The 16,435-nt window shown below is 38.6% G+C and overlaps 1 protein-coding gene across 1 annotated transcript in view; it reads left to right on the forward strand.

The window, feature by feature from the left end:
• Positions 1 to 16,435, forward strand: part of LOC124776420 (zinc finger protein 345-like) — a 197,846-nt gene that overhangs the window by 85,115 nt on the left and 96,296 nt on the right. The window contains exon 3 of the mRNA XM_047251415.1: positions 13,635 to 13,844. Within this exon, the coding sequence (XP_047107371.1) occupies positions 13,635 to 13,844 (210 nt within the window). The remainder of the gene's footprint in view (positions 1 to 13,634; positions 13,845 to 16,435) is intronic.

Here is a 16,435-nt window from a genome sequence, read left to right on the forward strand (position 1 = left end):
AACATTTAAGTTTGTCTAGGGAAAGACGTGTTACGTAAATAATTAAGTACATTTGTAATGTAGATTCCAAAACTTTCCTTTTCTTGCTAGGTGTATAATCATGGCCTTAAGATTGCTTAAACTTCGGTGACTTAATATAGCCTTAATTTCCATGTTTTCTGTCTCTGGAAGCTCCATTTTCTATTATTCCTGTAAACTCCTATGCCTTTCTTGTCGTTCTATGCTATAGGGTGCAGGAGATTAACACATTTAATTTAGTTAATATATTCTAGGTCAGGAAGGAATCTTGTCACCAGGTTAGATGATGGGCACCAGTATGGCTATCAATTTGACAAATCACAAATGTGCTGATTTATTAGCATATAGTGCTCAGTAACATTTGAATATTTGACAAAAATACACCATTAATATTGTGGCCTCTGACGTTTGATTTTTAATGCAACGGATACATGTTACAAGTGCAAAGGTGTGTATACATCTTACCTGAAAGAGTGCTCACAAGCTACTACTTTGTGTAGCTTGAACAGTACAACTTGCTGCCACTAACTACAGTGCTGCATTTTATTGTTGTTGTTGTTGTTGTTGTTGTTGTTGTTATGGTCTTCAGTCCTGAGATTGGTTTGATGCAACTCTCCATGCTACTCTATTCTGTGCAAGCTTCTTCATCTCCCAGTACCTACGGCAACCTACATCCTTCTGAATCTGCTTAGTGTATTCATCTCTTGGTCTCCCTCTACGATTTTTACCCTCCACGCTGCCCTGCAATATTAAATCAGTGATCCCATGATGCCTTAGAACATGTCCTACCAAGCGATCCCTTTTTCTAGTCAGGTTGTGCCACAAACTTCTCTTCTCCCCAATCCTATTCAATACCCCCTCATTAATTATGTGATCTACCCATCTAATCTTCAGCATTCTTCTGTAGCACCACATTTCGAAAGCTTCTATTCTCTTCTTGTCTAAACTATTTATCGTCCACGTTTCACTTCCATACATGGCTACGCTCCATACAAATACTTTCAGAAACGACTTCCTAACACTTAAATCTATACTCGATGTTAACAAATTCCTCTTCTTCAGAAACCCTTTCCTTGCCACTGCCAGTCTACATTTTATATCCTCTCTACTTCGACCATCATCAGTTATTTTGCTCCCCAAATAGCAAAACTCCTTTACTACTTTAAGTGTCTCATGCCCTAATCTAATTCCGTCAGCATCACCGGACTTAATTCGACTACATTCCATTATCCTCGTTTTGCTTTTGTTGATCTTCATCTTATATCCTCCTTTCAAGACACTGTCCATTCCGTTCAACTGCTCTTCCAAGTCCTTTGCTGTCTCTGACAGAATTACAATGTCATCGGCGAACCTCAATGTTTTTATTTCTTCTCCATGGACTTTAATACCTACTCCGAATTTTTCTTTTGTTTCCCTCACTGCTTGCTTAATATACAGATTGAATAACATCGCAGACAGGCTACAACCCTGTCTCACTCCCTTCCCAACAACTGCTTCCCTTTCATGTCCCTCGACTCTTATAACTGCCATCTGGTTTCTGTACAAATTGTAAATAGCCTTTCACTCCCTGTATTTTACCCCTGCCACCTTCAGAATTTGAAAGGGAGTATTCCAATCAACATTGTCAAAAGCTTTCTCTAAGTCTGCAAATGCTAGAAATGTAGGTTTCCCTTTCCTTAATCTATTTTCTAAGATAAGTCATAGGGTCAGTATTGCCTCACGTGTTCCAACATTTCTGCGGAATCCAAACTAATCTTCACCGAGGTCGGCTTATACCAGTTTTTCCATTTGTCTGTAAAGAATACGCGTTAGTATTTTGCAGCCATGGCTTATTAAACTGATAGTTCGGTAATTTTCACATCTGTCAACACCTGCTTTCTTTGGGATTGGAATTATTATATTCTTCTTGAAGTTTGAGGGTTTTGTCAGGACTGGCTCTCCCAAGGCTGTCAGTAGTTCCAATGGAATGTTGTCTACTCCCGGCGCCTTGTTTCAACTCAGGTCTTTCAGTGCTCTGGCAAACTCTTCACGCAGTATTGTATCTCCCATTTCATCTTCATCTACATGTTCTTCCATTTCCATAATATTGTCCTCAAGTACATCGCCCTTGTATAGACCCTCTATATACTCGTTCCACCTTTCTGCTTTCCCTTCTTTGCTTAGAACTGGGTTTCCAAGTGAGCTCTTGATATTCATACAAGTGGCTCTCTTTTCTCCAAAGGTCTCTTTAATATTCTTGTAGGCAGTATCTATCTTACCGCTAGTGAGATAAGCCTCTACATCCTTATATTTGTCCTCTAGCCATCCCTGCTTAGCCATTTTGCACTTCCTGTGAATCTCATTTTTGAGACATTTGTATTCCCCTTTGCCTGCTTCATTTACTGCGTTTTTATGTTTTCTCCTTTCATCAATTAAATTCAATATTTCTTCTGTTACCCAAGGATTTCTACTAGCCCTTGCCTTTTTACTTACTTGATCCTCTGCTGCCTTCACTATTTCATCCCTCAGAGCTACCCATTCTTCTTCTACTGTATTTCTTTCCCCCATTTCTGTCAATTGTTCCCTTATGCTCTCCCTGAAACTCTGTACAACCTCTGGTTTAGTCAGTTTATCCAGGTCCCATCTCCTTAAATTCCCACCTTTTTGCAGTTTCTTCAGTTTTAATCTACAGTTCATAACCAATAGATTGTGGTCAGAATCCACATCTATCCCTGGAAATGTCTTACAATTTAAAACCTGGTTCCTAAATCTCTGTCTTACCATTATGTAATCTATCTGATACCTTCTAGTATCTCCAGGATTCCTCCATGTATACAACCTTCTTCTATGATTCTTGAACCAAGTGTTTGCTATGATTAAGTTGTGCTCTGTGCAAAATTCTACCAGGCGGCTTACTCTTTTTTTATATTTCTTCTCCCCAATCCATAATCACCTACTACATTTTCTTCTCTGCCTTTTCCTACTATTGAATTCCAGTCACCCATGAATATTGAATTTTCGTCTCCATTCACTATCTGAATAATTTCTTTTATCTCCTCATACATTTCTTCAATTTCTTCGTCATCTGCAGAGTTAGTTGGCATATAAACTTGTACTGCTGTAGTAGGTGTGGGCTTCGTGTCTATCTTGGCCACAATAATGTGTTCACTATGCTGTTTGTAGTGGCTTACCCGCACTCCTATTTTTTATTCATTATTAAACCTACTCCTACATTATCCCTATTTGATTTTGTATTTATAACCCTGTGTTTGCCTGACCAAAAGTCTTGTTCCTTCTGCCACCGAACTTCACTAATTCCCACTATATCTAACTTTAACCTATCGATATCCCTTTTTAAATTTTCTAACCTAACTGCTCGATTAAGGGATCTGACATTCCACACTTAGATCCGTAGAACGCCAGTTTTCTTTCTCCTGATAACAACGTCCTCCTGAGTAGTCTCCGCCCGGAGATCGGAATGGGGGACTATTTTTCCTCCAGAATATTTTACCCAAGAGGACACCATCATCATTTAATTATACAGTAAAGCTGCATGTCCTTGGGAAAAATTACGGCTTTAGTTTCCGCTTGCTTTCAGCCGTTTGCAGTACCAGCACAGCAAGGCCGTTTTGGTTAGTGTTACAAGGCCAGATCAATCAATCATCCAGACTGTTGCCCCTGCAACTACTGAAAAAGCTGCTGCCCCTCTTCAGGAACCACACATTTGTCTGGCCTCTCAACAGATACCCCTCCATTGTGGTTGCACCTACAGTACGGCCATCTGTATCACTGAGGCACGCAAGCCTCCCCACCAACGGCAAGGCCCATGGGTCATGGGGAGGGCATATTGTTTTGTCATAATATAATAAAGTTTACATTTTCCCCCCTCCCCCCTCTCCCCCCCCCTCCCACACACAAATAAAAGAATAAAGGAGAAAAGACAGAGAGTGATGAGCCAATTGGCAAGAGACAAAGAGCCATAAGAATAAAATAACAGAAAGAAAAAGAAAAATAACTTTAGTGTAATCATTGTAAATGTCGTGTGACTAGGGCGTCCCATTGGGTAGGCCGTTCGCCGGATGTAAGTCTTTTGATTTGACGTGACTTTGGCGACTTGCTCGTAGATGGGGATGAAATGATGATTATTAGGACAACATAACGCCCAGTCCCTGAGCGGAGAAAATCTCTGACCCAACTGGGAATCAAACCCGGGCCATTAGGATTGACATTCTGTCATGTTGACCACTCAGCTACCGGGGGCGTACAGTGTAATCATTGTACACATAAGATTCAGTAGGCCAATTAAAATTATTATGTAAATATGTTGTGACCCAGGTGGTATGCGTACTATTCTACATTCAAAATAATATATATTTCAAACTTTTTTTTAAGCCAACAGCAAAAGTAACATGCATTTTCTAAAATAAGATATGTTAATATCAATTACAAAATTGCCTAACAAATCTATAGACTGGATGGAGCACTGTAATCTTGTTAATAATGAATGTTAATAAACATAGTCTTAATAAAAAGCAGTTTAATTTAATAAAATGTCATTTTGAAACTGAAAATAATGACCAGGCATGTAATTGAATGATCAGATATTATAAGATTGCCAAACCTATCAAGCAAAATAATTGCACATATAAATGCAAACAACACAGAAATGTTTGCAAAACAGATTTGAAAATGTGGAGAACACACTCAGAAGACTTCTGTTACAAGTAAGAAGTATCATGTAGTACATGCATAAATTACCTGTCAAATAACAATGAAATTGAAAATCAGCACAAAAATACAAGTGTAGATACTGTGCACAGTATCTACATCTACATCTCTACTCTGCAAACCACTGTAAAGTGCATGACAGTGGATAGGTCCCATTGTACCAGTTATTAGTGTTTCTTCCTGTTCCATTCTCGTATGGAGCACTGGACGAATGATTGTTCAGATGCCTCTGTGCATGCTGTAATAAATGTAATCTCATCTTCATGATCCCTTTATGAGTGTTACATAGGGGTTTGTAGTATATTCTTAGAGTCATCAATGAAAGCCAGTTCATGGCACTTTGTAAGTAGGCTTTCTCGGGATACTTTATGTCTATCTTCGAGACTGCCAGTTCAGTTCCTTCAGCATCTCTATGACACACACCCACAGCACTGTCTCAAACAAACCTGTGACTATTTGTGCTGCTCTTTTCTGTATATATTCAATATCCCCTGATAGTCCTGTGGTGGTACGGGTCCCACACACTTAAGCAATATGGGTCACACAAGTGATTTGTAGCACTCTCCTTTGTAGACTCATTGCATTTCCCACATTTTATACTAATAAACCAAAGTCTACCACCTGCTTTACCTATAACTGAGCCTATGTGATCTTTCCATTTCATATCCCTACAAAATGTTACACCCAGGTATTTGTATAAGCTGTGCGATTCCAACTGTGACTCACTGCTGCTATAGTCGGTGACTCGTTGCTGTTCTAGTCATAAGATACTATGTTTTGTTTTGTTTTGTGAAGTGCACTATTTTATATTTCTTAACATGTAAAGCAAGTTACCAATCTTTGCACCAGTTTGAAATCTTTTCAAGATATGACTGAATGCTTATCAAGATCTGACTAAATATTTATGCAGCTCCTTTCGGACAGTCCTTCATTATGGACAACTGCATCAAGCTGCAAAAAGTCTGAGGTTACTGTTAATATTGTCTGCAAGGTCATTAGTATACAACATGAGCAGCAAGGGTGCCTACACACTTCCCTGGGCAAACCTGAAATTACTTGTGAACCTGACGATGTCTCTCCAACCAAGATAACCAGCTGCTTCGTCCATACCAAAAAATCCTCAGTCCAGTCAGAAATTTCACTTGATACACAATATGACCATACTTTCGACAAGAAAGATAGATGTGGTACTGAGTGAAATGCTTTTCAGAAATCAAGAAATACTGCATCCACCTGACTGCCTTGATCCAAAGGTTATCAGTGGCTTCTAAGCTGATATCTTAAGCAGAATGCAAAAATCCTTAAGTAGATAGCAGAGTTAATTAATGTAAATAAGAGAAACAATCTATGTTGCACATGGTGTTTGCAGTAGTCATTATAGGAACACATAACAAAACAAAGCTTGTATAACAATTGAGGATTATAAAGCACTTACATATCACCTTTGGGTAATCTAAAATTGATGCACTTGGCTTAATCAATGCATTGGATCACTCTTGAACAATAATTTGTGAACAGGCTGTTTGCTCTGTCACTGCATAACGTATATATGTTTAGGTTGATAACAGACACAAAATTCATGTTGGTTCATGATGCAATGCATTGATGGCTGATCTGCGAAACATCTATATTGCAGTGTGATTGGAAGGTTGAAATTAGTGGATGCTAGTAGGTGCCAACTGCTGACACTGCCAAAGGGGAGGGGACAATATGGAGCAATGACCCTGTTTATCATTGGCACCACCTTAGCAAATTGGAAAATGGCAAACTCAAAACATCAAAGAATGGCATACCTCAGTGATGACGTAATTTCAATGTCACGTCTTTGCTGTGTCACTTCTCTGGCTGCTCTGCTTGGCTCATATACATGAACAATGATACCAGCAGTGATTTAGACAGGAAAATACAAGTCTTTGCATAATGTAAGTGTGTCGCTCTTTCTTGGAGTTTTCTCCTTATAAATTACTTGGTTCACTAAGTTCATATATACAAAAAATGTAATTTATGCACATTGCACCGTTGTGATGTGTAATGCCTGGCACTGTCTGTAAGGTAAGAAAACAATGCCCACACAAAAATATTCTTCTTCTATGCAAAAAATTGTATACAATAAAATGTAATTACAGTTCCATGGGACTGTGTATTTAAATGAGTATCTTTACACATGGAATTCCAAATTGTCCCTTTTGTTGTGTAGTTTCATATTCTTTATTTGCTTTAATCCATAAAATTTGCATAAACTGGTGTACTCCACTTCATCAATGTTAGGATGCACAACTTTTGATTCCAAAGGGACCAGTGTAGTAACGGTTACATTCTCGAATTGCTTGTTTGGCCTTAGAAGATTTCGTATGAGTCTTGACAAGAATCCATTCGTTCACTTTTTATAATCAAGGCTTCACTAATTTAGCATGTTGGCTTTTGAGCATTAGCTTTCTTATTGAGGATCACGAGATTTCTGTTTTTTGTGGGTATGTGGGTACTGTTCAAAAATACAGAATGGCTTTTAAACAAATGAAACTGTGCATGGTGGCATACCTGTGCTGTCATGATTTCAATTGTTCATCATTGTTTTTGAAGTCTTGAAATTTTATGTACCAGTTCTTATAGTGTTTTCCACAATATGCACAAATAATCTTCAGAGTTCTCATATAACTCGCGTACTGGATCTGAAGCTGGATGATAAGTGAAAATTAAAATTTGCTTTATGCTATAATTTTCCAAGGAACTCCTCTATAATTTTGATCGATATTGTGAACCATTATTGCTGATGATGCATTCTGCTTTGATCACATTCAGAAAATAAACTACTTCTAATTTATTGAGGATCATGTGACACTTAGGCTTATGCAAAGGATAAAGGGAAATATATATTGACATACATTGAGAAAAGTTCCAGCACTACCATCATGTGCAAATAATTGCCTTTAGATGTTGGTGATGGTGTATAGAGATCAGCTGACAGAATGTGGCCACGTTTGTCAGGTATAATACTACACATAGGTCCTTTTTGCTGCTTAGGTGAAATTAGTCTTCTGACACAAACTGCACAATTTTAGTGTCACATTAACTCTTTTTGCAGTATTATTAAATATGCAATATTCTTGCAGTTTGCTAGGGCTAAAATGTGCAAAACTCTTGTGGACATATGAAACAAGATCAACTATTGCATATTATGCTATACATGATCTCCAGTGGTCAGAATTAAGACTTGTTCATTGGTAAAAGATATTCTGCTGTTTTTAGGTAATACTGCTTAATTTGTACCACAGTACAGCTGAATTCATCTAGTTCATTTTACAAAGTTTTTACTCCCTTTAATATTTCATCTGCATCTTGTTCTGCTGAAATATTGCATAGTAATTTCTTGTTAAACTGTTCTCCTGCAAAGCTCTTGATCACATTAATGTGTATAACTCACTGCAATGGATTTTCAACATTTGACTCCACTGTGTCATAAGTAAGCCATGACAGTGCACCCAGAACAATATTGACTTGGCCTGGCAAGTAGCGAATTTCCTGACAAACTGAACGCCCAGCGTTTCAGTTGGTCATGCATTAATACATTAAGCAACAGCTCATTAAGAAAGATAAAGCCTTGTGATCTGTCATGACAGTGGTTTTTCTTCCATGATGAGCAAAATTTGGAAATCCCCTGACAATTCCCAGAGCTTTATTCTCAGTAACTGTGCACATCCTTTCCCATAAATTTACGGAGTGACTTGCAAATGCAGTTTTACAATATTCTGTTTGGCAGTTGGGTTTCTAATATAACAGAGGTGACCAAGATTAGAATAAACAGCAACAGTTATAACAGAGACCAGGTACACACTCTTAGTAATGCATGTGGATGGGCTTCAGATATTCAGCAAAAACAAAGACGGATGCCTGATGCTTGCATGGAGGCAGGAGTGCCAGTTTCAAAGATGGTACCTACCTCTCGCACCACATGACATCGTTGTTATTGTGGCACACTTGAACTGCTGCTAGCTGAACAACTTGTCTTCTGCACACACATCTCTGTGATCGTTTCCAGGTGCAGCAATTGTGTCCATATAAGTGAAAAACTGTGGCAGTCCTGGTAGTCAGTAGTTTTTTACTCATGACAACAGTGGCAGAGATAAGCTTGAAATCGTGAGTGTTTTATTTGAAATACTGGGGCTTGCAAACTGAAAAGTGATTTTTTATTGCTTATTTTCATAGTTTTTTGATTAATGGACCTGAAAGAATGCAAACATTGAGTGTTTGTCTTAGGAACATTTCTATTTACCTTAAGCAGTCATCTTCAGAGCAACAGCAGAAAATCCTTTCAGAAAAGCTAATAACCAGAAGCCTGTTAATGTATTTGTAAATCTGCGTCCAGTGTCTTAATTTGAGACATTCATAATGGTTGTGGGGAGAGGGAGTGGGTGTGAACGAATGTCTGGTAGACTTTAACACTTGTTTATCAACTCCACAATGGGGTGAATGTCCACTGCAAAAGAAGTTAAGTTGTTGGTAAAAAGATGCAAGCCTAGGACATTTTGGAGCAATTAATTGCCGTATAATGGCTGTGTGTTGTGTGTGGGGTGCAGGGGTGTCAATGTAATGTGTGCAGTTCTTTCACAGGTAGAAATTAAGTCTGGGCTATAATCTGAAATAATGGTAACTTGGCACAGTGAATGAGCAGTGTATGAATAGTCTCTGCAAATTCTAAAACCATCTCCAATCTGTGCCACTGCATTACAGCTCAATAACTCTCATATGAATGCATTGGTAACATAGAGGGTCCTTTCGTACAAAAACGTCAGGAGCTAAATTAATGACACTACATTGATTGTGTGGCACAGAGTAGAATCTCACCACCACTCTCAGCTTGGTGAACCTGCTGTTGTTTCATGTGCTGTCTGTATTAATCATATTTTAAGTTGGAAAGCTCGTCAACATAAATGATTTTCACTTTTATTGACAAAGCATTAGACAATTAATTAGGAGTAGATGATTTTTGTGTGCTTTCAGCATTTATAAGCCAAGTGACAGTTTTTTTTGAGAATGAGTTACTCTGGAGATTACTGTCAGTGTTTTGTGTTCCTTGTTCCATGCTTTGATAACAATCACTTCTCATTTCATGTTAGAGAAGCTATAATCATACTTGCACTGCATACTTTAGGTGGTTTCATTTTTCAATGGCCTTTTGAGCCTGCTTTTTATTGGTCGTTTTGTATAGTTTCCTGCCTAGTAATCTTTGTTGATTTGAAACTTTATATTGTTTGTAGCTTACAAAATCTCCTTGTGGATGTTTACATTTTGCGATCAACATTGTGTTGTTATTTCATGATTTGTGTGTTTTTCTTTTGGGGATAGTACCAGTGACAGCAATATCAAGAAAAACATTTTCTATGTCTAATTATAAAACAAGATGTGTTGCCTACTCATAATGTTTACAATAAAATTATAACCAGTGGAAGTGCTCTAAATATGTGACTCACACCTGGTGAATGAGCTGTTTTGCTTTCTTGTTGCTTAAGACAGAAAAACAAAAATAATTGTCACAGCAATTGATTTATAATGTTCAGTTTGATGTCAGTGCACCTGAGTATTATTAGTTACTGTGCTAGTTACAAAAATGGGAACAAAAATCATTGGGCAATATTTTAAATATTTCATCAGCCTCCATTGAATACCATGGCAGGTGGCACTGCTATGCTTTCGAAGTGTGAACTTCCCAAGAGTGAGCCTCCTCAACGAACACGTTGGCTGGTATTCTTCCTGCTAGTATTATAACTGCAACTTGGCAAAAACCTGAAATATAATTGGCACCTCTGCAGCCATAAAGTTACTTCCTGGATGGCATAAAATTATCCTGCTAGATTCCCTTCATATTTTCTTATCATTTCTATTGAATAATCGAAGTGATTTTCATGTAAGGTGTGACGTAATGTTTTCTGTTTATAGTTTTCAGTCCAGGAAGGTCGTTCCATGCAGAAGTTGCTACTAAACTCATTTTCGACATTGTTGTTTTATCTGTCGTAGTCACCACTTGGCCAATAAGGGAGAGACGAATATGGCAGCTCTTCTCCAGCTCTGAAGTAACAGGGTTGTCTATAAAATAAAGGCTGCTTTGCTTCATGTGTCTTTCCAGTTCTGCCAACATAATTTTTGGCTTTTTTGAATATACAGTTTTATTTATGAAATGCCACTTTTCTTTATTGTTTGAGTATGACAGAGAACAGCAAGTAAACACAGCCTGTTTGTAAGTCGAAAGTGCCTAATATCTTACTAATTATCTCAATATAGGCACATTCGTGTTACAGATATTTTGTTTTATTACCATAGACTTTCATCGTAACGTTATCGTGCTAAGTTGTAATTCATTTGTCATAGTACAGCCCATATTTTAATAGCATATTCCTTTTCACTCTGCAGCAGAGTGTGCACTGATATGAAACTTCCTGGAAGATTAAAACTGTGTGCCCGACCGTGACTCGAACTCGGGACCGGGCGTGAGTCGTGCTTCGGTAGTTCAGATGGTAGAGCACTTTCCCGCGAAAGGCAAAGGTCCCGAGTTCGAGTCTCGGTCAGGCACACAGTTTTAATCTGCCAGGGAGTTTCATATCAGCGCACACTCTGCTGCAGAGTGAAAATCTCATTCTGGAAACATCCCCCAGGCTGTGGCTAAGCCATGTCTCCACAGTATCCTTTCTTTCAGGAGTGCTAGTTCTGCAAGGTTCACAGGAGATCTTCTGTAAAGTTTGGAAGGTAGGAGACGAGATACTGGCAGAAGTAAAGCTGTGAGGACCAGGCGTGAGTCGTGCTTCAGTAGCTCAGATGGTAGAGCACTTGCCCACGAAAGGCAAAGGTCCCGAGTTCTAGTCTCGGTCAGGCACACAGTTTTAATCTGCCAGGAAGTTTCAGCATATTCCTTTAGTTCATTGAGCTTAATGGTAAATTAGGGTAAATTAGGGAGAAGTTAATCATCGAAAATATATTCTCTCAGACAATCTGAAACAGTCTGATGTTGCTCAGGTAGTTTACCGATTCCACACCTGTAGAATCCTCCTGGTTGTGAGATTAAGGTGTTGTCACGCAAAGTTTCATGTGCATTTTCATCTGGAAAGAAATTTTTGTGATGCTTGTTCAATAAGGAGTGGGAAAGGTAAACATTTTAGGGCACAAGATCAGAGAAATAAGTGCAAGAGGGATGATTTCCCAAACAAAGTCCTGGATTTTCTTTGTAAAATAAGCAGATCGTGTTATCGTGTAATAGTGGCACTTGATCCAGTTTTGTTGGTTGTTTCTTTTTGTGCTGTGATGACAACTTCATAAAAAAACAAGGTACCCTGAGTCAACACTTTCTACATCGGGCAAGTGCCTGTGCCGTCCAAAGATTTACACCACCTCAAGGCGTAAAGCAGTATAATGGATACTCAACTATAACCAAAGTTGGAAAAAAAATTCAGTTACTACATCAGCAGTTCACTACAGATTGAACATCATATACTGGTTACATTTTCTATTTGAACTTATGAATATTAATTTCTGACACATTAAATAGCCATAAACATTAAAACAGGAAACCTTAAACTCTTTTGCAAACCTTTAGAAATATGCATTAACTTCTGATGGCGAGTGGCTTGCCCTTTGAGAAATTTCAGTTGTAATACTTTGTGAGAAGCATGCAAGTAATTGGTATCCACATCATCAAGTGTTTCATACTCACTTGTAGATACAGTACTAAGATTTGATTATTGGTCTGGAAAGCTTGAACTGTGTCATTGTGCATGTTAGGGTATCTAGCTGTTTTCAGTCAAAGCAGTTGTTTGCTGTACCTGCACTTTCTGCTCTTAATGAACCAACTGGTTGAGAATTTGTCAGATTCCGTGTGTGTGTGTGTGTGTGTGTGTGTGTGTGTGTGTGTGTGTGTGTGTGTGTGTGCAGCATGTAGTTCAGGCCTGAGATGGTTGTATGACATTTTGAGGGTGTTTTCTTGTACCATGATGTGGGCCCACTCTTTCAGTTTATTATGAACATGAACCAGATTGATTATTTCACTTGCAGCCTTTCTTATATGTGTTCATGATGAGTATGTTGTGGAGAGTCCTATTTTCCAAGACGTCAACAACAGTATTAACAGTGCTGCACACTTATGTTCCTGGTTTATGAGCACTAAGGCACCCTGTCACACTTCAACTGGCCTGCTAAATCACCCAACCCGGAAAATTTCTGAGATTGTTTGGAACAACAGATGAAATGTATCACACGGCACCCTGGCATTTTGGTAGCTCTACAGGATCTAATCATCAGTGGGTGGCTTCAACTGGATTTGGCGTATCTGGAGAAACCGGTGGACTCTCTTCCCTACCAAACTGAGACAAGTGTAAAGGCTAAAGGCAGTGTTACATGGTATTAGCACGATATTTCCTGGGGACTTACTTATGTTTTCTGTGTTCTGCTTATTTATCTATATTTGAACACTAATGTGTCTACATGCTACTGTAGAATGAATACTAATCTTTGGTATCCCCCCCCCCCCCCCCCCAAAAAAAAAGAACTAGTGGTTGTTTGTGAAATGAACAGTTATGCTAAAAGCATCCAGTTTTCCATCCTTACGAGAAATAGAGAGGAATTGCAGGATAGGGAGGACAAGAAGAAAAGAAATAGTTTTCCACACCCTAATGTTACGATTATCCAGAAAGTAAAGATTCCAGGTGTGGTTTAAGTAGAAGAAAAGTTAAATTTTTTACAATTTGTGACCCTGAAATTTGTTTTCTTGCCTGCTCAATACAGTATGCCTCAATTATAAGTATATAGTTTTGGAAAGTGTTCAAACTGGCTATGTTGATAAGGGTACATGTGTTGTTTACTCACATCTGTGTGCAGTTAGCTTTGATGTTTATTTCATAAACAGTTCCATTTTTTATTTTTCACAGCAAGAATAGCACACCAGAAGAAAAACATCAGAGAAGTAAAGCAAATGTGATTAATGGTGCTGTCTCACCATCATTACCAGAACAGTTGGCCACTGAAGAGAACATCTTTAAACTACATGGCATTGATCTTCAATTTCCTATAGAATGTGATTTCTGTTTAGAGAAGTTTATAGAAATGGACTCCTTTGAAAGCCACATGGTACAACATAAGTAAGTACACAGTTTATAAAATATTAATTTGCTTGAACAGTCCACAGGTGTACTGTCGGTCCATAGTGCCCGTTGGACACTATGGACCAGCAGTACACCCATGGACCTGTTCAAGCAAGAAATATGCCGGGAGAAACTGAAGAATCAGATATTAATCTGCTGTTTTCTAGAACTGCTGACTTGCAAGCTTCAGGTATAGAAATTTTGTGTTCATAAATCAGAGTTTTGTAATCATCAGTAAACAAATAAGGGACTGTAGTCTTTGTTACATACCTTAACAAAAATTCTCAGTTTTTTTTTTTTCTTTTTCAAACTTAGAATATATAGGTAAAATACATAGGCAAGTAGTACAGAGAAAATTACAGCAGTTCTACACACACACACACACACACACACACACACACACACACACACACACACACACACACACACACGCGCGCGCGCGCATAGGATGTAATATACATAGTTTAAACAGCTGTGCAATGAATATTGTTTTCGTGGTGTTGCTGAAAATGTTGTGTGTTTACATTAATGCACAACTGTCATCTGCATGCAAGACAACCAGGTATCTCTTAAACAATGGCTACAAGCTTCTGTGAAATAGGCAACCTGCTTTTCTAGTGTGTTAAGGTGGCTTGTACACCAAGCACTTATTGCCCTCCCTCCCCCCTCCCCACTAAAAAAAACCCATTTGAAGTCAGCAACATCTCTAAAACAATAATTATTACTCAGTAGTTTGAACACATGCTCTGAAAATCAGAAATAAATAGTGTCAAAACCTTCATGAGCCCTAGTGGGTAAATTACGCAACTATGACATTTTTGTCGCATAAGAAAGTTTTATTTTTGAAATTTTTTTTAAAGAGCTCTCCTCTAAACACACTCGAATTTTGTATATATGTATATTTTTTTATGCTATACATAATAGTATGTTTCATAATTCCAATTTAGGGGCATAGAGGAGACAGACTGATCAGGTTTCAATAAGGAACTCACACCCAGAAATGTACTGTTTTGGATGTAATAGAACTTTGAAAATCAGATCACTTTCAAATCTCCAGTGTCAAGATACAAACACAAAGTGAGAAGGGGGCACCCTCACTAGTGCCTGATGTAATTATGATATCATGTACTATTTTTTGAAGACTACAAAAGTAGTTGTGATAAACCGGTATGTATGCCCCTATGAAGATTGATTTTCGTGCTCCATGGATGACTAACATACTTGACTTTGAAGAGGGCAACCTTCATCATTGTGGAAGTGACCCTGACGATGAGTATTCGAAACATTGCTCTTGCCATGGGCTCCTATAGAACACACGGGTAGAGCTTATTGTCTCCTGTACGTGTGCATACCATGAAGGGGGAAATGTGAAAGTGATCCAATATTCAAACTTATTTTACATCCAAAATATACACATCCTGACATGGGTTCCTTATCAAAACAACTTTATGTACTAAGTCCCCTCTACAGTCCCCTACAAGCCTTTAATAGGATTGGTGAAACACCTGAGAGAGAGAGAGAGAGAGAGAGAGAGAGAGAGAGAGAGCAATACAAAATTTTATTCATTTTCATGTACTTCATTAAGCTCACTGCACAATCACAAAACTTAACCGCTGTAATTTTTTCTACTGTACTTGTTTGAATATTTGATTTTTTGCCTGTTTCAGTGTTATTTCCTGTCAACCTTGATGTTTTATGAGATGGAAGCCTTTTGTGACAACACTGTTGCATAATCCATTCTTGGAGCTTTCAATGATTACCTCCCTTGCCTTCATCAGAACCAACTGACTGTCAAAGTTGCTGCTGTGATAGCCTTATACAGGGTGAATTAATAAAACTGACGAAGTAGAGGGACAGATTCCTGATCGGAAATGAAGGAAAAATGGTCCTATGAACATGTGTCCAGAAATGGACAGTGTGTACGCAATGACAACAAATTGTGCTGGAACACAGTACAGAGTCACATAGCATCTGTGTCACAACAGATTTTTCAAAGTGACCTACATGGGATTGCAAGTGATGGGGATAGTAGCAGTTGTCATGGAGGATATACATAATTTTGGCTTGCACCATGTTGTTGGGCCATTTTCCTGGAGCTTGTACTAGGGTCCATCTCAGTATACTATTGGGCCCAATCTTCCATATCTGGTGTACGCACAGTCTGCCGCCGCCCTGCATGTTCATCTGTTGGAAAGGACCCGTGATGATACAACTGCCCAAAAAGGGCTTGAAATGTTTGTGATGTAATGAGGTGTCTGTCAGTGTACTTGTTTTGGTACAGTCGTGCTGCCTCTAGACCATTTTCATCTGCTTGGCCATACACAAACGCCATCTCAGCTTGTTCCTAACATGAATGCTGGATCATTTGACTGCTTTCAGTAAACTGTGTGAATACCACAGCCTGCAACACACAAAGAATACATGGCACACGGACAGGAAACTGTCATTTGTCAGCACCATCTACCGTAGCAATAATTCATTTTCAGACACGTGTTCATAGGACCTTTTTCCCTCTAGTTGCAGTCAGGAATTTGTTCCTGCAGTTTGTCGGTTATTAATGTTCACCCAGTATAGCCCAAAGACGGCTG

This window comes from Schistocerca piceifrons, chromosome 2 (genome assembly GCF_021461385.2).
Source record: "Schistocerca piceifrons isolate TAMUIC-IGC-003096 chromosome 2, iqSchPice1.1, whole genome shotgun sequence".
NCBI classification, from domain to species: Eukaryota; Metazoa; Arthropoda; class Insecta; order Orthoptera; family Acrididae; genus Schistocerca; species Schistocerca piceifrons.